The sequence below is a fragment of the Ictidomys tridecemlineatus genome, chromosome 3, assembly GCF_052094955.1.
Source record: "Ictidomys tridecemlineatus isolate mIctTri1 chromosome 3, mIctTri1.hap1, whole genome shotgun sequence".
NCBI classification, from domain to species: Eukaryota; Metazoa; Chordata; class Mammalia; order Rodentia; family Sciuridae; genus Ictidomys; species Ictidomys tridecemlineatus.
Genome location: NC_135479.1, coordinates 18930289 through 18953448, shown reverse-complemented (window position 1 = coordinate 18953448; position 23160 = coordinate 18930289). Strand labels below are relative to the sequence as shown.

Genomic DNA, 23160 nt, shown 5'->3' with positions numbered 1-23160 from the left:
ATATTTTCTGAACCCCAGATTTCCAGAGAGATGTCTCATGGTTTTAAAAGTAGGTATTTTAATCATTTAGAAATATAATAAAAATACACATTAATCAAATGTGTTTCACATCCACTTTTAAGGAACTGAACACCACTTGTTCATTTAGGTTAACCCATTTCAGCATATGCTTTGGAAATGGAACTTCTGTGCATTTGAACTCCTTATGAATGGCATCACTTTGCAAAGTTCAGGAACTGTTACAAATATCCAACAAATATCTACTGCATAAATATAATCATCATTGAACTTCTAACTAAGGAGGGCTAATTTTTACGTTAGTTTTTTTTAATATTTTTTAGTTGTTGATAGATCTTTATTTATTTATATGCAGTGCTGAAAATCGAACCCAGTGCCTCGCAAATGACAGACAAGAGCACTGAGCCCCAGCCCCAGCCCCTTTACGATAGTTTCTAAAGACAGAAAAAGCAAATAAAGTCAAGGTATATAAGTAAAACTGAGATAAGGAAGACAACAAAGTCTGTTTCTTTGTAAGGTAAGACATTTATTTTGGTTACAATTTTAGTGTTTTAACACTGATTGGTGATACAACGGACATTAAACCTGCGTTTTTTGTGTGTGTGAGAGACAGATGGTGGGGGTTGAACCCACGGCCTCACGCATGCTAGGCAAGCGCTCTACCACTGAGCTACACCCCCAGCCTGACTTTTTTTTTTAAACCAGTTTGATACCTCCCCTTCCCCTTCCAGGAGACCACTCCTTTATAATCAAATGATCCTAAAAGCTGGCAGGAGGTAAATGGAACAAAAGTTAAGCTTCCAACCAGTCTTCGCTCTCACTCTAAGATGGCTTCTATTTCCAGTCAGAACAGAATCTTGACACAGAAGGACCATCTTTGTTGGCTCTTTAGTGATTTCTGACATTAGTTTTATGACAAATAAAATTTCCCACAGGAAATGCTCATCTCTTAACATTTAAGATCAGTGCTTATTTTGGTTAAAACATTAGCATCTTAACATTGTTAACATCTTACTATAAACTTGTGACATAAAAGGCACCAACATTCCCTTTCAGAACCATGCATCACAATGGGTGGAACACAGCGCCACCTGCTGGCCGTAGTAGTATTATGCATTCCCTCTAATTTCCTGGAGGTGCTAAATTTCAAATGGCAATTCTTGCTTAGAGGCCCCTACAATGTGGGAGCCAAAAGAGACCACAGGGTCTTCTAGAGAAGTCCCCTCATTTGATAGGTGGTAGTATATTCTCTCAAGGTAACTCAGAGTGGCAGGGAAACAGATCAGCCGATGGAAAGGTAGACTGCTTCAATTTGGCGCTCTAATCTTGCCTGGATGGGGCTCTGTTAGTCAAAGAAAGGGATCAGGTCTGGGGAGGGGAAGGGACACCCTGAGTTCCATTCCATCACTTTCCAGGGGTAAAAGCTCTCCAAGAACAGCTCCCACCCACGGCTGGGCATGTGATGGCTCTTACACAACAGACTTGTATTTTACTTAAAGAACTAGGAGCTAAATCTCTTAAAGTAAATATGGGATTTCTAGGCCTAGAGACAATGAAAAATAATCCCAAATTCTCAGCAAAGTAGCTCCAAAGGAAAGGCAGTAATTCTCCCAATAGCCTTCCCCACCTCATACCTCCAGAGAGGCCCGCCCGCAAGGGGTGCTAGTTGATTAGCCAGGCCAACCTGCAGCTTTTGCCTAAATAATTGACTGTCTTTTGGGGTAATCACAGCCTATTCCTGGGCCTCTTCCAGAAGCAGAACCCAGAAAGCCTAGGGCTGCTACAAATCACCTGGAAGAATAACTGCACGTTCTAACCCCATTAGGGACCTACACTTTCCACTTCCTTCTCCAGGGCTGGGTCAAGGGTGTGAGCTGTGAACCTGGACACTCCTGGGGAGTTCCCTTCTTGAGCTGTATCACAGGAAAGAACAAATCCAGCTTCTTGGAACAGCAAACCTAAAATCTTGCCTCCGTTCTACCTTAAGGACACTAGGGGTTATGCCCTTAATCATTTTGAACCCAGGTTCCTTTAAAAAAAAATGGTAACAATGTATGATTAGATTGAGCTCTGTCAACTTTATAGGGTTCCCATGAGGATCAAGTTAGATTAAGTGAGAACTGTGACGTGAGGTCCACAGCTCAGGGGATGACCACTCCATTTAGGTGGGTCTCTCTCGACAACCCAGTATCTGGTAAGGACAAGAGATCCCAGTTGTTCAGGGCTATTGTGTTTATAGAAAAAAAGAGGATGGGGACAGTCCTGGCTGTGCAGCACTGCTCCTGCTGTGATCAGAGATCTGCAGCCCTGGGAGTGAGGCTTTTAGGCCACCTGCTTCTCATCTCTGCCGGAAGCTCCTAGTCACTGAAAAAGGCACATTCCCCACCTTGACATGAACACTGCTAGAATTTAAATTTAAAACTGAATTTTAAATATTCAACAAAAGTCCCTGACACTTCTTTCACTTTAAGCAAGACTCCTGTGCAAATCCTTGCAAGTGATCCCACATAAATTTATAATAGACTTCGGTGAGCTGGGTACACCCACTAGAACAACACCCTAAATATATATCTGACACTCAAAACCAGAGTTTAATTCCAGAAATTTGGATGACACCTCTGAGTAGGCGCTGGGAGCAGGGCTGAGGACCACCTCTCTGCCCTGAGTGACCGTGAATACACAGCATTGCATGACTTTCCATAATAACAAGAATGTAAAGTCCCAGCAAGACTGTTTAACACACACTCCCATCTTCTGGCAAATGTGCACACACTGTGCTAGTGTGCACTCTAACATCATCTGAAAAAAGTCCTTAAGAAGTCCTTTTCATGTTTGCTCTGCCACCAGCGAAGGACCCAGGTGGAAGCTCCCATGGCTCATTCTCTCTCGCTGCATCACTACAGGGCTCCTGCAAGGGCACCAGGGAGGTCTGAGCCACCTATAAGTGGCCAGGGTGTGCGCCTGGGACTCTTCTTTCCCTGTTGTCCTCTGGCTGCGGGTCTGAGAGGCACGCCCCCACGCACTCACCCCCGCACACACGCTGTAATTGGCTCACTTCCTCCTCCAGTTCTTGGAATAGCAACTGGGACAAAAAAGCAGTTAGCACGAGTGGCTTGGGCTCGCCAACACTATAATTCAAGACAAAACCCTTGTAATTCTCCAAATGGTGGGGTTTTTAAATAGGCTGGATCTCAACACCCTGTTTTCTAAAAAAGAAAAATAAAACCGTGCCCCGAGGCATAGCTCTCCTAACAAGCGAAGTCACAGAGCAGTCCAAGGAAATATTCCAAAGCAGTGCATTCAGAACTCTGGCCTTCCAAAGAGGCACATTTAAAAAAATTCTATGCATTTAGGGGAGTCCTCCAAGAGAACGCACTTGCCCACCCAAGCAGGCTCCTTGTGTGGCATATCTTGAATCCTAAGGAAATAATTAAAAAGCAGCCTCTTCACAGGAATTTCCATCCACTAACTGACGATACCCCCAGCCCGGCTTCAGACCCCATGATGCGCCTCTGTGCATGAGCAGGGTGTGGAAGGCTGTGACGAAACCAGGTGACAGACGTGGTGGGGACAGAGGGGGCCACACTTGCATAGTGCCTTTACTGGGCTCAAGGTGCTGAGGTCTCCACTTAGGAGAGAATCTAGGCTGTGGGAAGGAGGCCATGAGGAGCCCCTGTGAGTGGCTCAGGCCTCAATTCCCAGAGACCTCCTGCCCTGGGTCATGGAGAAGCATGCATGCCACAGGCCTTCCCCTCCCAAGTGCCCACCTGAAGAAGAGGACATAAACTACAGGAACAGGACAATCGGGAAGCAGGAATGCCCTCCTTGGCAAGCTTCTTTATAGGCCCCCTGGGGATAGGGGGAAGTGGCCCAGGGCCATGTTGGGACAGACATGTAGGCAAGTGCCTTGTGACTCTGGGGGAAGGGTACAACTGTTTCCTAAACATGGCGACTTGGGACACCCTCAAGCAGGGCCTTCCCATCAGACCTCTAGAGAAGAGGCTGTGGGGGTGCCCTAGAGTTTCAACTTCCCCTCCTTGACTAGTCTGTCATTAAGCTGGCAAAGTTGGGCCAGGAAACCATCGTTGGGGCCGATCTCACGGTTCTGCCTCACAATGCTCAAGGCAGACTTGACGTCCATCTTCTGACGCATCATGAGGTACGCAATGACTAGTGTTGGGGAGCGGCTGTAACCCTCACGGCAGTGGACAAGCACCCGGCCTGTAAGAAACGGGGGGAGATTCAGTGAGCTGGGGACATCTGACCACATGACTCTTAAAAAAAAAAAAAAAAGGCATTATGTAGCAGAGCATGGTGGTGCGTGCCTATAATCCCAGGTACTCAGGAGGCTGAGGTAAGAGGACCACAAGTTGAGGCTAGTCTTAGCAACTGAGGCCCTGTCTCAAAATAAAAAATTTAAAAAGGGCGGGGGATGTGGCTCTACTAGTAGTAGAGTGCTTGCCCAGGATGCTGGATCTGGATGCCCTGGGTCCAATCTCAAAAAAAAAAAAAAGTACTATGCAATGCCACTGGGCGCCACCAAAATGGCTAAAATGATAAAGACAGAAAATAAAAAGTCAGCCAGTGAAGATGTGGAACAACAAGGACTCTTCTGGATAGCCAGGGAGGGCATGGTGTAAAGAGTACAGCCACTCTGGAAGCTGGGGCAGAAGCTCCTCAAGCTGAACACCCACCCTAAGGTTCAGCAGTGCCACTGAGGACCCCCACCCAATAGGACTGTGCACACATGTTCACTAAAAGACATGGGCCAGAATCTGACCGACCTTTATTTAATTTATTTATATGTGGTGCTGAGAATTGAACCCAGTGCCTCACACATGCTGGGCAAGAGCTCTACCACTGAGCCACAACCCCAGCCCTTGGACCAGAATTTGCAGTCAGCATATTCATAAAAGCCCCAGGCTGGAAACTCCAGTCCGCAGGCCCTTCACAGTAGAATGGGTAAATAATACAAATGAACAATCTACCACTGACCAGAAACAACATGTAAGAAGCACACAAATAAATATGGTTCCACAGAGTGCACAGCTGGCATGACTGACGCGTGCTGTCGAGACTGGAGTGAGGGAGTGAGGAAGGGGCAGAGGATCAGGAGGGATGTACATCCATTCCCAGGCATGTAAGGGACTGGTTATGTTTTCTTACTTCCATTTTTTTTTTTGTAGTATTTGGAATTGAACCCCAGAGCACTTTACTGAGAACTACATCCCCAACCCTTTCTTTTCTTTTTTAATATATTTTTTTAGTTGTTGATGGACCTTTATTTTACTTACTTATTTATATGAGGTACTGAGAATCGAACCCAGTGCCTTGCACATGCTAGGCAAGCACTCGACCTCAGAGCTACAACCCCAGACCCCAACCTTTTCTTGAATATTTTGAAACAGGGTCTCCCCAAGTTGCAGAGGCTAGCTGCTTTTTTGGTTGTGGTGGTTGTTGTTTGAGTGGTGCTGGGGACTGAATCCAGGATCTTACACATGCAAGGCAAGCACTCTACCAACTCAGCTATATCCCCAGCCTTCTGATTTTTCTTAATCTGGGGGCTGATATATGGGTGTGTGCCATTCACAGAACTACACACTTGTGACATGGACCTTCTCTGTGTATATTTTGTACTTTAATCAAAGGTGAAACACGAGGAGAACTCAAACATCCACCAACCGATGAATGGATAAGCAGCTGTAATGTATCCAGTCAATGGAATACTACTCAGCAATAAGTAGAAAGGAGTGATCGACCAGGGATGTGTGACACAACATGGATGAAGCTTGAAATAAAAAATGCACACTGTCTGATTCTGATGATATGAAGTCCTACAAAATGCACATTGATCTCTAGTGACAGAGAACAAATCAGCAGGTGCTTGGGAATACAGGGCAAAGGGGCAGGAGAGGCACTAAAGGACATGCAAAATTTGTGGAGGTGATGGCTGTTTACTGTCACAGGTGTGCACATGTGTCAAAACTCATTCAGTTGTCTCATTTAACGTTACTTACAGAAAGCTAAGTATATTTCAACAAAACAATTTAAAAAGGACAGATGTTAAGTATAAATGCAAACAAAACCAACACACACATATACACATTCTGCCCTCTCCTGGCTCTCCAACCCTCCTCTGATATCACCCCTGCTCCCCTTCCCCCAGCACTCCAGTCTGCCTTTGGCCTGCCTTCTGGGGCCTTTTTTGCATCACTACTTTTGTTGTTAGAGGTCACTAATAAGTAAAATACAGGTGAAGGAATGAAGGAAGAACAAAGAGGAGAGGCCAGAGGTCATTGTCAGCAAAGTCTCAGTACACTGCAGGAGGCCCTTCTCTACTTCTGCCCCCCTGCCCACATACAGTGCTCAGTTCAGGTTCCTGTCATTCATATATATATACATATACATTTTTTTAAGGCTCCTGGGCTCAAGTGATCCTCCTGCCTCAGCCTTCTGAGCAGCTGCAGCTGGGACTATAGATGTGGGCCATCATGCCCAGTCCTCGTCATCTCTCACCTGTGCCCCTTAACACCTCTAAAAGCAGCTCTCTCCATCATGCCTCACGGCTGCCAATCCACACTCCACCCAGCAGCTGGAAGGATCTTTTTAAAATACAAAATGACCTGTCACTATACTGAGGGCAGGGTCTAGTCTACAAAGGGTGGCTTTTAAAGCCAACTGCTCTGTTGCCATTTTCTCACCTCAATGCCTTTGCATGTATTGTTCTCTCTCCATCTTGGCTGCCTAGAAAACTCCTACTGGCCCTCCTGTCACCAGTCCCAGATTTCCATTGTCAGCACAGGGGTTTAAACCCCAACTCTCTGAAGCCATCTGAACCTGGGTTTAATTAAATTTTAACTTGCTGGTTAAACAGATCAGTTTGGCTAATCTGAAGTGGCCAATTGCTTGTTACAACACAAGACTGTATGTTGCTATGAAGGTTTTGTTTGGTTGTAATTAATATCCACATCAAAGGACTTTAAAGGAGATTACCCTTACCATGTAGGTGGGACTCACCAAATGAGTTAAAGACCCTAAGGATAAAATCAGGTTTCCTAGAGAAGTAATTCTGTCTCAAGACTTTAACACAGAAACCCTGCCTAAGTTTCCATTCTGATGGCCTTGTCATCTAGACTTCAGACTTGCCTGACAATCACTTGAGACAATTCTGATAAATTGAGACAGTCTAATAAATCATACATATCTGAATGTATATATATAAAATAATACAGTATTCCTCCCTTATCTGTGGTTTTGCTCTGCAGTTTCAGCTACCTATGGTCCACCATGGTCAGAAATATGAAATGGAAAATTCCAGAAATAAACAAGTCATTAAGTTTTACATTCTGTGCAGTTCTGAGTAACGGGATGAAGTCTCATGCCTTCCCACACCCTCCTGCCCAGCACGTGAATCACTCCTTCCTCCAGCATATCCACAACATATCCAACCTGATGGTGAGTCACTTAGTAGTGGGAGGTTGGCTGTCATGGCATTGCAGGGCTTGTGTTCAAGTAACTTTTTTTTTTTTTTTTTTTGTGAGTGCCAGGTCAGGGGCACTCAACCACTCAGCCATATCCCTAGCCCTATTTTGTGTTTTATTTAAAAATAGGGTCTCACTGAGTTGTATGGTGCCTGGCTTTTGCTCAGGCTGGCTTTTAACTCACAATCCTCCTGCCTCAGCCTCCCGAGCCACTGGGATTACAGGCATGTCCACTGATCCTGGCTCAAGTAACCTTTATTTTACTTATTTTTAATTTAAAAAATTAATGACCTCAAACAGCAAAAGTAGTGATGCAAAAAAGGCACCAGAAGACAAAACATGGAAAGGCAGATGAACTCTGGTACTATGTGGCAAGCTACAGGGCACCCAGGAAAATACACAGTATGTGCAGAGTTTAGTATGTCTGTCTGCAGTTTTAGGCATCCACTGGGGGGGTCTTGGATCATATCCCTTGAGGATAAGGGGGCCTACTATATAATAAATAAATATGATAAACCATATATATATATATATGTGTGTGTGTGTGTGTGTATATACATATACACACCTTAACTGGGTGTATATATATGTGTGTGTGTGTGTGTGTGTGTGTGTGTGTGTGTGTATACTCACACACAGTCTACCAGCTGGTTTTCTGGAGTACACAATAAATATTAACCAATATGAGAAGTCCCCTGTGGCATCCAGTACACTGGTATTATTTGGAGGGAAATCTGCTGGCCCAGAGTCAAACAGCAGCTCTTCTGCCCTCCTCTCCCTACCCCAGAACACCATTCTATTTTCCCAGAGCCTCCCAAATCAAGAGGTGGGAAGCCTCCACTTTCCTGCCCATTCACTCCCTGGCCATTATACCTACAGCATTATACCTACAGCCTTCCACCAGGCACCAAGGCACACGCCTGTAATCCCAGCAGTTTGGGAGGCTGAGGCAGGAATATTGGTAATTAAAAGCTAGCTTCAGCAACTTAGTAAGGCCCTAAACAACCCTGTCTCTAAATAAAATACAAAGAAGGGCTGGGGATGTGGCTCGGTGGTTAAGTGCCCCTGAGTTCAATCCCTAGTACAAACAAAACAAAACAGTGGACCTTCCCCTGCCCTGCCTGGGAACAGGACCCTCTGCAGAACAGACACCTTGCCAACTGGAACATGCTCTATGCCCAGGGCACACAGTCTACCATGCATCCAAGCCCAGCCCAGATGCCAGCCCCTCCACACAGCCTCTCTTGATCTTCCTAGCTGGAAGTATAGCGCTCTCCTCTGAGCACCCCCACAGCCATCCCATCTGGCTCTCTTAGTGATTGGTCCTTGGTCCCTTGAGACGAGTATATTTCTGCTGACTCACTCACCCAGTCTTGAAACCATTTACACATGGCACTTGAGCCCACGGAATTCATTGTCACTTGTTCAGTAATCATTTGCAGTATACCAACTACAGAATGTACCTGATGCTACATCAGATGCTGGGGAGATGAACAAGGGACACAGAGGACCCAGCTTGAGGGCAGGTTCACAGAAGAGAGGATGCTATGCTCAGCCCTGCAGCATGAAAGAAAGCTTGCTAGAGGACAGAGGAGCGGGGAGGCAGGGAGAGCTTTCCAGACTGAAGATCCAGCCCACATGGACTAGAGCAGGAGATGAAAAGAAGCCAGGGCATGTTTCCTGGTTGACTGGAAAGAGGAAACAAAGTCAAAGAACTCCGAGTCCTCTAAATGGATGACTAATTAGTGATTAACTGGGCCTTAACTGGGCCCCTTGTTCTCCATCAGTACCGGGTGAAAAACTCAGCAGAGCAGGAGGAAAGAAGGCAGACTAGGGTAGGGAGTGACAGTGACCATGAAGAAGGCCTGACAGTAGAGTCTGCAGTTTCCCTAGTCAACAAAACTCTCTTGAGCCCTGAATGTGTGCTAGCCAGTGGTCTAGGAAACTGTGCACTGGGAATCATTTGGATAGGGAGGCTGCTAGGCCCAAGAAGTATTAGAAACAAGGCTGTAGTGCCTCCTGGGGTTACCCCCTCCCCAAAGAGTGAGGAAGAGGTAATGGGCAGAGCTGAGAGAAAGAGCTAAAAGCATATGGGGAAGGTGCCCAGAACACTCAACTGACGTCCATCCTGTGGCCTCCCAGGATTTCTCCTTGGCATGCCTTGCCTGGCCACCAGCCCCTCTGTAGTTCCCCTTCAGTCCCACCTATGTCTGAGAGCTGCAGGAAGAATTTAAAGACTGGCTGACCCATAACCTAAGCCAGTCATGGCTGCCCCACATCTCCTGGCCATGTAAGTACCTAGCCAATGAGATGGGAGAAGATCCCCACTGGAGAAACTCGGGGGAATGTTCTGTTTGCTCTTAAAAGGACAGAAATGAGAGGAAGAAATGACTGCTCATCTGCTGCACTCTGTCTAGTTGGGGTGAGGTAGCCAGATCCCATCTTGGGACCAGAGGGGTGTACCTAACAGTGAAGGTAGCAGAAGAAAGAACCTGGTCCAGACACCACCACTGAGCTGTGTCATCGATTGGCCCTGGTGCTCCTTTGCCTGAAGACTTCTTATCAGGAACAAGGATAGATTTTCCTCATTATTAGAGCTATTTGAATTGGGTGGAGGGGTAAGTGGCTAGAAACCAACCTCAGCCAAAAGCTTCCAATGCAAGGACCTGACATTGCCACTGTGTTAAAGAGCTGAATATCTTGTACAGTGTGGGAGCCACCTGACAGGCAGCAGGTAAGCAGAGAGAAACCTGAAGTTCTCATTCATTCACCACAAGGAACAGGAAAGGTTTTCCCAGAGGAAATCTGCTGTGGGTCTTTCTAGAAAAACAGTCCATGTCAAAGCTGCCTTCCATTTGTTCCTAAGCAGAAGGTCCCTTACCATTCTTTTGAGCCAAACCCTGGTCAATGAAGTCTGCAGCCCTTTCAAAGTAAGCACTTAGGTTGAACTCCTGTGTGTCATTGGCCTTGATGCCCAGGTAGATGATGCCAGAGTCCTTGTAGAAGTTGGCATTGGTGTTGACATGCATGAAGGACCTGCCTTCAGCAGCATTCAGGACATGAGTGATGCCCAGTTTCTGCAGCTTGGGGATGTCTTGAGCCACAGACCTGGAGAGGAGACAGGAGCAGATTATGATTAACTGACCAACTGGCAGCCTCAGGGGAGAAAGGAGGGGAAGCATCTGAGCCTCTTGGCAAAGTAAGGAACCCTCTGTGTGTTGGACCCAGCTGGCTTCTATAACTTCATCTTTTGACCTTGCTCCTTACTCTGGCCATATCCAATTACCAGCAGCTTCCCCAAATAGACTGGTGGTTTCATGCCCAAGCTATCCCTCTGCTACCCTTTCCAGCCTTCTCTGTAGACATGCACCCTCTCATCTTTCACCACCCTCTGCACTATTTCCTCCCTTCCATTCCGTATGGCAACATGCTCCCTCTATGGTGACATAGGCAAATGAATAAAAACAGCTCTGAAGCTAGACTCCCTGGGTCTGGATCCAGCCTACCGGACAACTTTGAGCAAGCCACTTCACCTCTCTCTGCCTCCATTTCCCTCTCAGTACAATGGGAATGATAATGGTGCCAACTGCTTAGCATAGTTATGAGTGTTAAATGAGCCATTCTGTTGATGGAGCCTGACTCCACAGCAAGGGTTACTATTCCAACATGTGGTTGTACTTGTTTGGAGGCTGTGAGCTCCTTGAGAAGGGAACTATGTCTGCTTCAGGTCAGTCTCTCCAGCACTTGCTCTGGTGCCTGGCATATAGTATGTGCTGGGTAAATATGTGGTAAATGAGTGAAAAAGAATGAAATCATCATATGCCAAGCAGCCCCTTCCCTGTCTCATAAGCAATCCTTCTTGCCACACTCCTCTAACCTTGTTTCTGAAGCCGTCTTGGGTGAGTTAGCATTTGGAGAATAAGGAGTCTCAACAGAACTATGGAGATTACAAAATACCTGATCTGAATGGTCAAAGGGTCCCTTTATTTCATCTCACAACAACACCCCAATTCAAACAGCAGTTATTACATCATAGTGGTGTTTCCTACATGATCTCCCCACAGCAGCCTTGTGGGGAGAAAAGGAGGTTAAACTCTAGAAGGACAGGATAGGACACAGGGATATGCATGTGCACACAGGCTGCTGGTCTGGAGCTGGGAGGAGATCTCCCTTCTCCCAACATCCAGCCCTGCTCTCAATCCTACCTCCCTCTGCTTCACATGCCCACACCAACTCCAACACCTGAAGACATGGAGAATATGGCTAACAAAGGTTCTGTCCCTGCCCATCAAGGACATGGATGGAACCCCAATTTTACTTAGGAGCTCTGGGGGGTGGAGTGGACTTGAGTTTTCTCAGCACTAGATGGTTAGTTGACCCCACTAAGCACCCCCCCACCAATACCCTAATATTTGAATAGAGGACAAGGGATACGTTTTTTTTTGTTTGTTTGTTTGTTTGTTTGTTTTTACAGTGGCTACCACATTTGCCACTCTGGCTACTACCAGATATTTACAACCTTGGTTTCCACTTGGGAAGTAGCAACAGCTCCATGTGCCAAACTGCCCTGACAGCCTGCTTGCTGCTTGGGTAGTTGGTGAATAGGCAGGGTTTCCTCAGAAAACTGCAATTATTGGGCCACTGGCTGACACTATGAGATTCTTTTTAGCTGTTCCTGCTCAGGACACTGAACAGTTTTAGAAAGCAATGGCTGACAGAAAGAACAAAGAAGAGTCATTCCTATTCATCTCCCTTCTCTAGTGTTAATTCAACAGTTTACACGTTATACACGTTAACCATTATCATTATTATCATCACGACTATGAAGGAACATTGCACAGTGTCTGACACCTAGCAAGTGCTCAATGTGATAAATAAGTGATGGAACAGATGAGACCTGTCCCCATGAGGTTAGGACCTTGCCTCATGAACCCATTCTAGGTCCATAATAACCCCCCATTTCAGTGGCAGTAATTTTAAGATTAAGCAGCAGGTGCTAGTGCAGGACCAGCCACATACATATGAACAAGACACTGGCCCTGTCCTCACAGTCTATCCAAGCCCTCCCAGGCTGTAGACCTGCTGGCATTTCAGCACCTTTCAGAATTGCTAACCCTGGTTCTATCCTGCTGCTGAGGAATTCTTATTAGTAGTATGAAAATAGAAAATAGAAAATCAATTTGATAAGAAAAACACATAGTAATAAATAATAAATGCATTTCCTGGTGATGAGAAGGTTCGGATCCTTTATTGGGCTTACGATTTTGATTTATCCCATCTAAATCAAATTCTATCTGGAAGATAATAAAAGGAGCCAGGAAATCCCTGGCCCAACTCTCTCTCTCTCTCTTTTGGGGTATTTCAATTCCCCCGAACTTGTCCTGCAGGGCCGGGAACGGTACCACGCCCAGATCCTGACGTCAGCCCGTTGCCATGGAAGCGGAGGCAGACATTCCGCGGTGACCTCACTGCAGAACCAGGCTGCTGTCACATGACACGCGCGGGCAGGAGACCGACAGGGCTACCGAGGTCCACCTGTTAAGTGAACATGGTAGCCCGACCCCGCCCAAAGCCGAACCCCGAGCGGGTGGCAGCTGAGCGCCGGGCCTGCACCCCTCGGTCTCAGCGCACCCCGCGACCCGGCGGGCCAGGAACTAGCGCCTCAGCTCCATGCGCGGGGGTGGGCACCGACTCCAGCCCGGTCCCCAGCCCCCACACCCGCTCCCGGAGGGGTGACAGCGCCCGGGCTCCCCACAATGTCCCCACCCCAGCTTCGGGTGGGCCAGGTGCTCGGGAAGGGGCGCCTTGCCGCGCTGGCAAGAGGGACTCACGCGTTGCCCACGTAGATCCTCGGGGTGACCTCGTTGCACGGCTGGCTCGGGAGGCTGTAGCAGCCGCTGCCGTCCGAAAGCAAGTCGTTGAGATCCTGTACCGAGAGCTCGAACGGGCCCGACATGGCGGCGGCCGGGCCCTGCGCGCCCGGGCAGGAGCGAGCGAGGGGAGAGCGGCCGGGTCAGGGGGCGGGGCTGGCGAGCCGGGAGCCGCCCCGGGGGCGGGACCGCCGCGCGCGGGAAGCTGCCGAGCGGCGTGCAGCGCGCACGGGACCAACGCGCTCCGCTTGCGAAGGACACGCGCAACCCGGCGCCGGGCCCACGCTCCGCAGGGCGTCCCTGGGCGGAAATGCCGCCATTCCGGAGTGTCGAGGGTCCTCCCTCACCTTCGGCTAGGCAGTTTCGGTATCTTCGTAAACTGAAAAGTTCAAAAACTTCCTTCACTGAACCAAATTCAAGGCGCTGTAAATATTTCCATGGACGGGGGTACACCCAGGTGTCGCTTTTTCAGGATGACAGGGACACCCGGAGTCTACTGTGAAATCTTACTTTGCTGCAGTTCAGAAGTTTGGGCATCTTCCCTCACCCCCACCCCTCACCCCCGTCCCGGGCTTGTCCGCTGAATATCTGCTCCAAGCCCAGACATGTCACCTGTCAATCGAATAGATGGAGGACCCCAGGAGATCCAGACCGAGGCCAAAGCCTAAGAAGCCCTACTCTGTGGTACATCTGTTTTCAGTGGTCATTGAGAGTCCACATCGCGCTTGGACTCTATGCATCCAGGCTTGAAATTCAGACCCTGGGAAATAAACCTCTCTAAGCCTGTTTGCTAAAGAAAAGGAGGAAGCAGTGTTAATAAAAATTTAAAAAACACAGACTGAGCACTCCTAATGTGGAAATCTGAACTGTTTCAAAATCTGTAACTTTGTACGGACATGCCACAAGTGGAAAACTCCACACCTGACCGCTTGTGACCCACCACAGTCAAAATGCCAATGCACTAAAAATACTGTACAGATTACCTTCAGGCTATGGATATAAGGTGTATATACATAGTCATGTTTTAGACTTGGGTACCTCATCACATAAAATATCACAAAATCCAAACACTTCTGGTCCCATGCATTTCCAATAAGGGATACTAAATTCCTAACTTCTAGTGTTGTTGGAAAGATTAAATGTGACAGGAAATCACCCAGCACTAATAGTGAGCACTCAATAAGTGTTAGTCCTTCCTCCAACAATGAATGTGTTACGCACCCACTGGGTGCTATTCCATGCTAGTGTCAACATCACTCAGATGCCTTTGCAGCCCTTCCTGAAGCAGCTGTAGTAGCTCAGTTTTTGCTGAGTTCCCACTAAGTTCAAAAGCATACTGTCCTGGAGGAAAGCAGCCCGCCCCCATTCATGAAAAAAATGAGATTCTACTTTCCAAAGGGGCAAATACTGTCACTAGAATTTTTTTAAAAAATAATTTTTAGTTGTAGATGGACACAATTCCTTTATTTTATTTATTTTTATGTGGTGCTAAGGGTCCAACCCAGTGCCTCACACATGCTAGGCAAGTGCTCTATCACTGAGCTACAACCTCAGCCCCAGTCACTGGAATTTAGGGACTCACATCCTGAGCCCAGCTCTGCCACTAACTTGGTTCTTGAGCAGCTTTGCTGTTGCTCTGGACTTCAATTTCTTCATCTGGAAAGTGATAAAATTGTATCAGATTATCATTAAGGCCATCTGTCATCTCCCCAAAAAGCTTGTGGTCTTGTCCTTTCAGGGAAACTGTAGTAGAAACTACTTGGCTTATAGCCCAAGGTATGTAACCAAGGATGGAATTTATCCCCAGCCCATGCCTGTGCCATCCCAACCCTCTTTTCCTTCCAGCATTGTTACCATCTACATATAAGTCAGATGGGGGAACTTCGGAGTCCCCTGCCCTTGATCTTGACTTAGACCTAGGTTAGCATGAAAAATAGAAGCCAAACACACAGAATTACATTTTAGGAGATAGAAATGCTTATTACCCTGATTTGATCATTACACACCAAATAAATGTACCAAATTATCATTCTGCATCCCACAAATAAGTTCAAATTTTATGTCAACATTAAAAAAAATTTAATTATAAAAACAAAGTTTTCAAAAGTAGATGCCTAGAGATGGCCAGCATGTTCTCTTGCTTCTATTCCTTTCCCAAGACCTGACCCTGATGTCATAATTGGATAACTATGACACCTGTCGTGGGGACAGCTAAGTACCTCACAGAAGACCTACTTGCCTCATTTCTGAAGTTAGACTAGAAAGAGAAGATGAACAATTCCCTGGATTATCTGGCCTACCCTGTTATCGTCTCTAATCATAGGCAAAGCACAACTTTCAGGAAAAAACTGGACCTTGGCCACTACATACTTCACAGGAATAGAATACAAATAGGTATGTGGATAGTTTCGGTTGGATGCTGCCATAAGCGGTTCTCCAAGGGTCCACCATAGAACTATCAACTTTGGGGTGATATGGTCTTCTCTGCTGAGTTTATTTAAGAGGACATTAATATCAGTAACAAAATTGATCTTCCACCAGGAACTTCATGTGGTGGAAACACTTACTTTAAACTCTTTAAAGCCAAAATAAGTTAGAAAGAGGATAGGACTTCAATGCCCATAGACAAAGGCTGTTTATCTCTGTAAAATGTCCTCACCATTCTTTCACTTCTACTCAAAACTCTTCAGAGCCGGGAGCAGTGGCTCACACCTGTAATTCCAGTGACTCAGGAGGCTGACACAGGAGAATTGCAAATTTGAGGCCAGTCTCAGAAAACTTGAGAGGCCCTATGCAACTTGGAGAGGCACTGTCTCAGAATTAAAAGGGGTGGGGGCTAGGGGTGTGGCTCAGTGGTAAAGTGCCTAGAGGTTCAATCCCCAGTACCAGGAAAAGGGTGGGGGAGGAGACCTTGGCCAGAATATAGTCATAAATCAAGTTCATTAGTCAGAGTTTATTCTAGTAGATTTTCTGAGGCCATCACTAAGATTCCTGTGCAGTAACATTGTTCTTTTATCCCTCTTTTCTAGTAAAGCCTGCGGTCGATACCAAACCTCCAATGGCGCACACACATCACATTTTAAAATTGAGCAGACTACAGGTATTTGTTCTTGTCATCTGCAGGCATAATATATTGACTTTTTAAAATCTTTACCCTAAAGAGAGTCACTTTCCCAGAACCTCCTAGATACCCACCTATCTCAAAGCTTTACTCTACCTCCCCATACCCACAGCTCCATTTTCCTAGGCTTTGCTCTTCTCCACAGTGACCCACAGTCCCAAAGGAGAGTTATGCTCAGCCTTCATGTGTGAGAACAAGTACAACAGTGATGTCACCATGGTGGGGTGTGGTTTCTTAACAGGGTGAACAAAGGAGAATCGACAAAATCGAGTATGAAAATAAGCAACTGTGTCAGAAAATTGCCAATGCCCATCGGGGCCCTGCCCAGGTGGACTGCTGGAATGAATACTATTCCAAAAGGTAGTGTTCTTCTTCTGTATTTCACTTTTTTTTGGGGGGGGGAGGGGTACTGGGGATTGAACTCAGGGGCACTCAACCACTCAGCCATATCCCCAGCCTATGTTGTATTTTATTTAGAGACAGGGTCTCACTGAGTTGCTCAGTGACTTGCCATTGCTGAAGCTGGCTTTGAACTCCCCGATTCTTCTGTCTCAGCCTCCCAAGCCACTGGGATTACAGGCGTGCACCACCACACCTGGCTTGTATTCCATTTTTAGGAAGTCAAATTAGACCTTCCCCCTGGGTTCTCATGAGCAAGAGGAATAGTTAAAAGAAATTATCTTGAAGAGTAACCAAAGAGACCATGTTGAGAATGGAAACTTTGAGAATGGAGAACTTTCTCTAGCATCAAAGAACTAATATAATCTAAGAGGCTTTTCAGAGTTTTACTCAGAGTTCATCACAAGAAGGCACTTCACACTTTTGTAAAATGATAGCCACATGTCTTAGTCTTTTGGGCTGCAGTACCATACACTGATAGCTTATAAACGATAGAAATTTATTTCTGACAGTTCTGGAGACTGGGAAGTCCAAAGATCAAGGCACCAGCAAATTAGGTGTCTGGAAATGCCAAATGTCTTCTTTGATATAAAGAGAGCAACTAAGAACAGAACAGGGAGAAAGAGCATGAGGAAAAGATTAACATTAAACAAAGACGAGTGGGGGGAGAGAAAAGGAGAGAGAAGGGAAAGCATATGGAAATGGTAGGAGACCCTCAATGTTACACAAAATTACATAGAAGAGGATGTGAGGGGAAAGGGGGGTGGAAACAAGGGAGAGAATTGAACAACAGCAGATGAGGTAGAGAGGGATGATGGGTGGGGAGGGGAGGGGGGATAGTAGGGGATAGGAAAGGTAGCAGAATACAACAGTCACTAATATGCCATTATGTAAAAATGTGAGTGTGTAACCGACGTGATTCTGCAATTTGTATTTGGGGTAAAAATGGGAGTTCATAACCCAATTGAGTCAAATGTATGAAAGATGATATATCATGAGCTTTGTAATGTTTTGAACAACCAATAAAAAAATAAATTAAAAAAATAGGTGTCTGGGAAGGGCGGCTTCCTGCTGCACAGAACCCACCTTTCCACAGTAACTTCACACAGTGGGAGGGGCAAAAGGATCTCTCTCAGACTTCTCCCATAAGGACACGAATCCCATTAGGGTGACTTAATCATCTCCCCAAAGTCTCACCTCCTAATACTATCCCTTTGGGGGGTTAGGATTTCAATATACAAATCTGGGGGCCACACAAACATTCAGACCATAGCACTATAGCTGAGACAATGACACAGTATTATTCAAATTGGTTCCACAAATATTTCCTGAGTATTAATGTGCTAGGCACCAGGAATAGATGAAATAAGATAAATTTTCTAACCTCAAAGATCTCAAAGTCTGAGAAAGGGAGACATCTACGTAAATAATACCAATCTGAAGTGGTCAGAGCTACAAAAGAAGTGTATGAAAAGGAAGGAATTTGGTGGAGGTGTGTGTGCACGAAGATGCCTTTCCTCTATCCTGGTATATCTCAAAACTGAAACCTAAGGGTTGTGAGATGGACTAAAAATTGTAGCCAGCCATTTGTGACTTATCCATTGGGAGCCTTTCCTCATCATTTAAACTCGCGGTTCTCGATCCTGGTTTCACATTATAATACTGGGGGAGCTTTGTAAAATTGCCTAGTGCCCAAATACCATCCCAGACCAATAAAGGAGAATCTTCTAGGGGGTAGTGGGATGGAGGACAGGTTTGCTTCTGGGGCCTCAGGGCACTGCAGGACTCTTTCCTCCCTGCACTTGGGCAGCCTGGAACTAAACGGAATGGCAACTTCACCTCCTCCCCATCTCCCATCCTCAAGAAGCATTTTCTCCTTCACTCATCCCTGGGTTTTGTGTTTTTCAGCTTAAACAGAGAAACAAGGAACCGCGAACTGGTGAGAATTACTGTGGAAAACCAGGGCATTCTGAAGAGGCTTGGTGATCGCAAACCCCACTATGACCGCTGGGCATCTGAGATAGACTGGCAGGCACGTGGCTTGTTATATTCCTAGGTGCACATGGGGTTTGTCTGTGGTCAGCCTAGGGAATGACTCAGAAGGACCCTCTAAATGGCTAGATTATGTGAAATGAACTTTGATTGCCAAAAGGAAAATCATCTAAGGCAACAAAGAGGCATAAACCATCAAACAGCTAAAGACATCATGATAACAAAGCTATTATGTGTCAGTTTCAGAAAATATTTGGTAGCATCTTCCTGGTATTTTAATTCATTAAGAAAGCGGTTGTGCATGCCTGTAATCTCAGAGGCCCAGGACGCTAAGGCAAGGGGATTGTGAGTTCAAAGCCAGCCTCAGCAACAATGAGGTGCTAAGCAACTCAGTGAGACTCTGTCTCTTAAAGAAAATACAAAATAGAGGACATGGCTCAGTGACTGAGTGCCCCTGAGTTCAATCCATAGTATAAAAAAAAAAAGAAGAAGAAAGAAAGAAAGAAAAAGAAAAAAAGCTCAGTGTGTAAAGTGAAGAAAGAGTACATGATCCCATTCTGCATGTGGCTGATTTGCCTTATTTAAGAATAACTCCTCAAAAAAAGGATGGGGGGAGCCATCTGCAGTATTTTTAAAAAACCTCCACTTCCTTGATTTGATCTGTAAACCTTTTCTAAGCCACTCTTGGAATTTAGAACTTGAGCTGTAACATCATCACCCCGGCATTGACATAAACCTTTCTGACTTTTGCCTTCTAGAATTCAAGGCGTTATATCAAAAATACAACAAGATATCTTCTCTCCCAAGATGAGTAGGTATGTCTCATTACTATAGAACATTGCTACAGTTGCTACCAAAGCCCTAAGAACCCATGAATGGTAAACAAGAGGCCCAGCCGAGGGGATGAATTTTGCTCTTCTCATATACCATTGTTTGGCATTGATTCAGGGAATTTAAAGATCTTTGACTTCTCTCCAAACAAGAAGGAAATGACATTATCTTCTATCATCAGCTTTGAGAACTTTATGGGAACCTGAGAGGAAGTGATTTGTTCCAATAAGACATTAACAGGAGGCCTCGTGGCTTTAAAGTCGTGCCAAAGTTACCCTTACAGGTCTCTGTCACTCTTCAGAAGTGCTGTCATTTTGGCATTTGGTATGATTTGACATTATTAGTTAATGACTAAGTGGTCCCCTCTTTAAGGGAGAAAGAAGAAATGGACACTCAGGCTTTCCAAAGAACAGGCTGTATAACTGATGACTCTCTTTTTCTTTCTCCCCCCCACCCCAAGGCAAAGTTACTTACCATGGAGAAGATCCTAAGATTTGTTGGCTGCTTATACTCGAGACACTCCAGGGTGGCTGAAGGCTCAATCTTAAGATGCTACATAAATCTTGGAAATAAAATAGGGCAGACAGGGGAATATGCAATGGCCATTTTTAAAATTGGGGGGTTATGAAAAGAAGCTTTAAGAAGGAGGGTGGGGAGGGAGATGGGGAGAGATCTGAGAGGACTTTTAAATATACACTTGCCCCCCACACACACCAGTGCGGGGAGCTAAATAAAGGTGGCTCGAGTGAATTTCCTGGGATACCAAGTAAAACACAGACACACATTTTACCCTTAAATCAAACTCCAGGATGGCTCCTTGCCCTCGGCCTCAAGCTCCCCAAATGGGAGAGCAAGGAAAGTCATGAGAGGCTGGCGCGAGAGCAAGCACGGTCGGAAGTGAACTTTTATTGGGAGGACCCTCATTCTTTAGAATGTTCCATCCAAAACAGGTCAAGAGGGGCAGGGTTACAAGGACAGGTAAGGTAATTCGACCCCTGGGGCCGAGGGAGGCCATGCCTACATGTGAAGACACATTCTGCTACTTAGAGAATGGGGCAGCACCTTAGGCCACTACAAAAGTGACCAGGTCACTCTAAAAGTGATTGACAGAGCTTCTACCAATCACGGGAAGGAAAATGCCAGTCATTAGCGCGACACACCCCAACACACAGTATCATTGTCATCCTGGGGGGAAGAAAAGGTGGGGTGAGGTGATCCAGCCACAAACCCGTCACTTCGAAAATGGAAAACAAGAGCACGTGATGGCATTGACAGTCATCGACAACACAAGGAACAAATACCATTAGTTCTCTGTGAATACTCATGCTGGGGAGAGAAGGCTTCACTGTGGCTTCCGTGCACTCTGGCCATTGATAAGCAGCTGCAGCTTTGAAACTGTCTCAAAACGTGTGGGGAGACAATGACACATCGCTTCTGTGACTGCTGATCGTACTGATTTTGAGCATGATTTTTAAAATTCTTTTTAAAATTAACACCATAATGGCACAAATTCATGGGGTACAGTGTGATGTTTTGACAGGTGTATAGAACTCGGGATGATCAAATCAGGGTTATTAATATATTTACCCCACCAATATATATTTAATTTTATGGACAATACCTTTATATATGGTGCTGAGGATCAAACCCAGTGCCTCACACATGCAAGGCAAGTACTCCACCCCTGAGCCATAACCCCAGCCCCTATCACACCAATATTTACCATTTATTTGTATTGGAAATACTCAAAAGTCCTCTCTCTAGCTATTTTGAAATACACAAATTATTGACTACTGTCTCCTTACTTTGCTAAAGAAAATTACAATTTAATTCTAACTGTGGTTTCATACCTGCTAACCAAACTTTCCCTGTTTACCTCCTCCAAGCCCCTGGTGACTGCCGTCTACTGTCTTAGATCAATCTTTTTAGCTTCCACATGAGTGGAAGTGGAGTCTTTCTGTGCCTGGTTTATAAGCCCAATTTTTAAAACTTTCTACTTTGAAATAAGAGACTCACAGGTAGTTGCTTACAAACATTCACCTTCACCCAGGTTCCCCCAATTTTTAGCATTTGCAGAACTATAGTACAAGGCTGGGGCGTGGTTCAGTGGTAGGGCACTTGGTAGCATGTATGAGGTCCTGGGTTCCATCCCCAAAACAAAAACAAAAAACAATACAGTATAATATCAAAGCCAGGAAAGTGACATCGGTACAATTCCTAGAGCACATGCAGATTTCACCAGTTATACAATGCACTCATTTGTGTATATGTGTATAGAGCCCTCAACAGTTTTGTCACGTAGCTTTGTGTAACTAGTCAAGGTGTCATTATCAAAAGAGACTTGTATGCCACCCTTTTTAGCCACAACCACCTTCCTCCCCTTCCCAACTCCTGGCAATCACTGATCCGTTTTCCATCTTTATAAATATGTTATTTCTTGAGTGTTACATAAGTGAGATTGTGCAGTATATGTTTTCCTGGTTTTTTGTTTTTGTTAGTTTGTTTTTGTTTTTGTTTATTTTTGGTACTGGGGATTAGACCCAGAGGGTCTCTACCACTGAGCTATGCCATCAGCCTTTTTTATTTTAGTTTGAGACAGTCTTGCTAAATTGCCCAAGCTGGCCTTGAACTTGTAATCCTCCTACCACGGCCTCCTGAGTTGCTGGCATTATAGGTGTGTAACCACCTTTCCTGGCTGTGCCCTTCCTTTTAAGATTACTTTGGTTTGTTAACATAAGTTCCTAGAGGTTCATCCACATTGTATGCATTGATTGCTTATTCTTTTTATTGCTGAGTAGTATTCCATGGCATGGATGTCACATTTGTAACCATATACCCACTGAATGACCTTTGGGTAATTTCCAGGTTTTTAAAAATATTATGAATAAAGCTACTATGGAGACTTGTGCACACATTTCTGCATGAAAATAAATTTTGATTTCTCTGGAACAAGTATCCAAGAGTGCAATTGCTAGATCATATAGTTAGTCTGCTTTTAGTTTTAAAAGGAGCCTACAAAATTGTGTTCCAGATCACCACCAATGGATGAGTGATCCAGTTTCTCTACATCCTTAGCAACATTTGATATTATCTTTTTTTTTTAATGTTAGCCATTCTGGTATGCGTGTAGTGACATCTCATGTGATTTTAATTTGCATTTCTTTAATGGTTAATGAAGTTGAACATCTTTTCTGTGCTTGTTTGCCATCTGTATATCCTCTTTGGGGAAATGTCTGTGATTATCCATGTCTTTTGCTCATTTTTTTGAATATTGAATTCTGAGAGTTATTTACATATTCTAGATACAAATCCTTTGCTAGATGTATGGTTTGCACATATTTTCTCCCAGTCTGTAATTTCTCTTTCGGGGACTCTTTACAAAGTCTTTCACACAGCGAAATATTTATATTTTGATGATGTCCAACTTATCAATGATGAAAGTGATCTG

At 45.3% G+C, this 23160-nt stretch overlaps 2 protein-coding genes and 1 non-coding gene across 3 annotated transcripts; 1 reads left to right on the top strand and 2 right to left on the bottom strand.

The window, feature by feature from the left end:
- Positions 1 to 523: 523 nt before the first annotated feature.
- Positions 524 to 13529, bottom strand: Dusp3 (dual specificity phosphatase 3). Its single transcript, XM_005328090.5, has 3 exons — positions 13331 to 13529; positions 10381 to 10607; positions 524 to 4239 (listed from the first exon to the last, which is right to left on the bottom strand). Exons 1-3 carry the CDS (start codon positions 13453 to 13455, stop codon positions 4034 to 4036), a joined length of 558 nt encoding a protein of 185 aa, XP_005328147.1. The 5' UTR covers positions 13456 to 13529; the 3' UTR covers positions 524 to 4033.
- Positions 626 to 698, bottom strand: Trnaa-agc (transfer RNA alanine (anticodon AGC)). Its single transcript has one exon. It is a non-coding gene; the product is annotated as a tRNA-Ala (tRNA).
- Positions 13530 to 14938: 1409 nt separating the features above from the next.
- Cfap97d1 (CFAP97 domain containing 1) lies at positions 14939 to 19696 on the top strand. Its single transcript, XM_005328091.4, has 5 exons — positions 14939 to 15763; positions 16399 to 16469; positions 16732 to 16850; positions 18798 to 18921; positions 19640 to 19696. The coding sequence occupies exons 1-5, from the start codon at positions 15640 to 15642 to the stop codon at positions 19694 to 19696; spliced, it is 495 nt and encodes a 164-aa protein (XP_005328148.1). The 5' UTR covers positions 14939 to 15639.
- Positions 19697 to 23160: the final 3464 nt, after the last annotated feature.

Excerpts from the sequence above, each read along its gene's own strand:
- Cfap97d1 (XM_005328091.4), top strand. The coding sequence starts at position 15,640 with ATGAACAATTCCCTGGATTATCTGGCCTACCCTGTTATCGTCTCTAAT. Across the intron at positions 15,764-16,398 it reads CAGGAATAGAATACAAATAG|TAAAGCCTGCGGTCGATACC; the intron begins GTATGTGGATAG and ends CCTCTTTTCTAG. Across the intron at positions 16,851-18,797 it reads AATGAATACTATTCCAAAAG|CTTAAACAGAGAAACAAGGA; the intron begins GTAGTGTTCTTC and ends TGTGTTTTTCAG.
- Dusp3 (XM_005328090.5), bottom strand. The coding sequence starts at position 13,455 with ATGTCGGGCCCGTTCGAGCTCTCGGTACAGGATCTCAACGACTTGCTT. Across the intron at positions 10,608-13,330 it reads AGGATCTACGTGGGCAACGC|GTCTGTGGCTCAAGACATCC; the intron begins GTGAGTCCCTCT and ends TCTCCTCTCCAG. Across the intron at positions 4,240-10,380 it reads GGGTTTGGCTCAAAAGAATG|GCCGGGTGCTTGTCCACTGC; the intron begins GTAAGGGACCTT and ends CGTTTCTTACAG.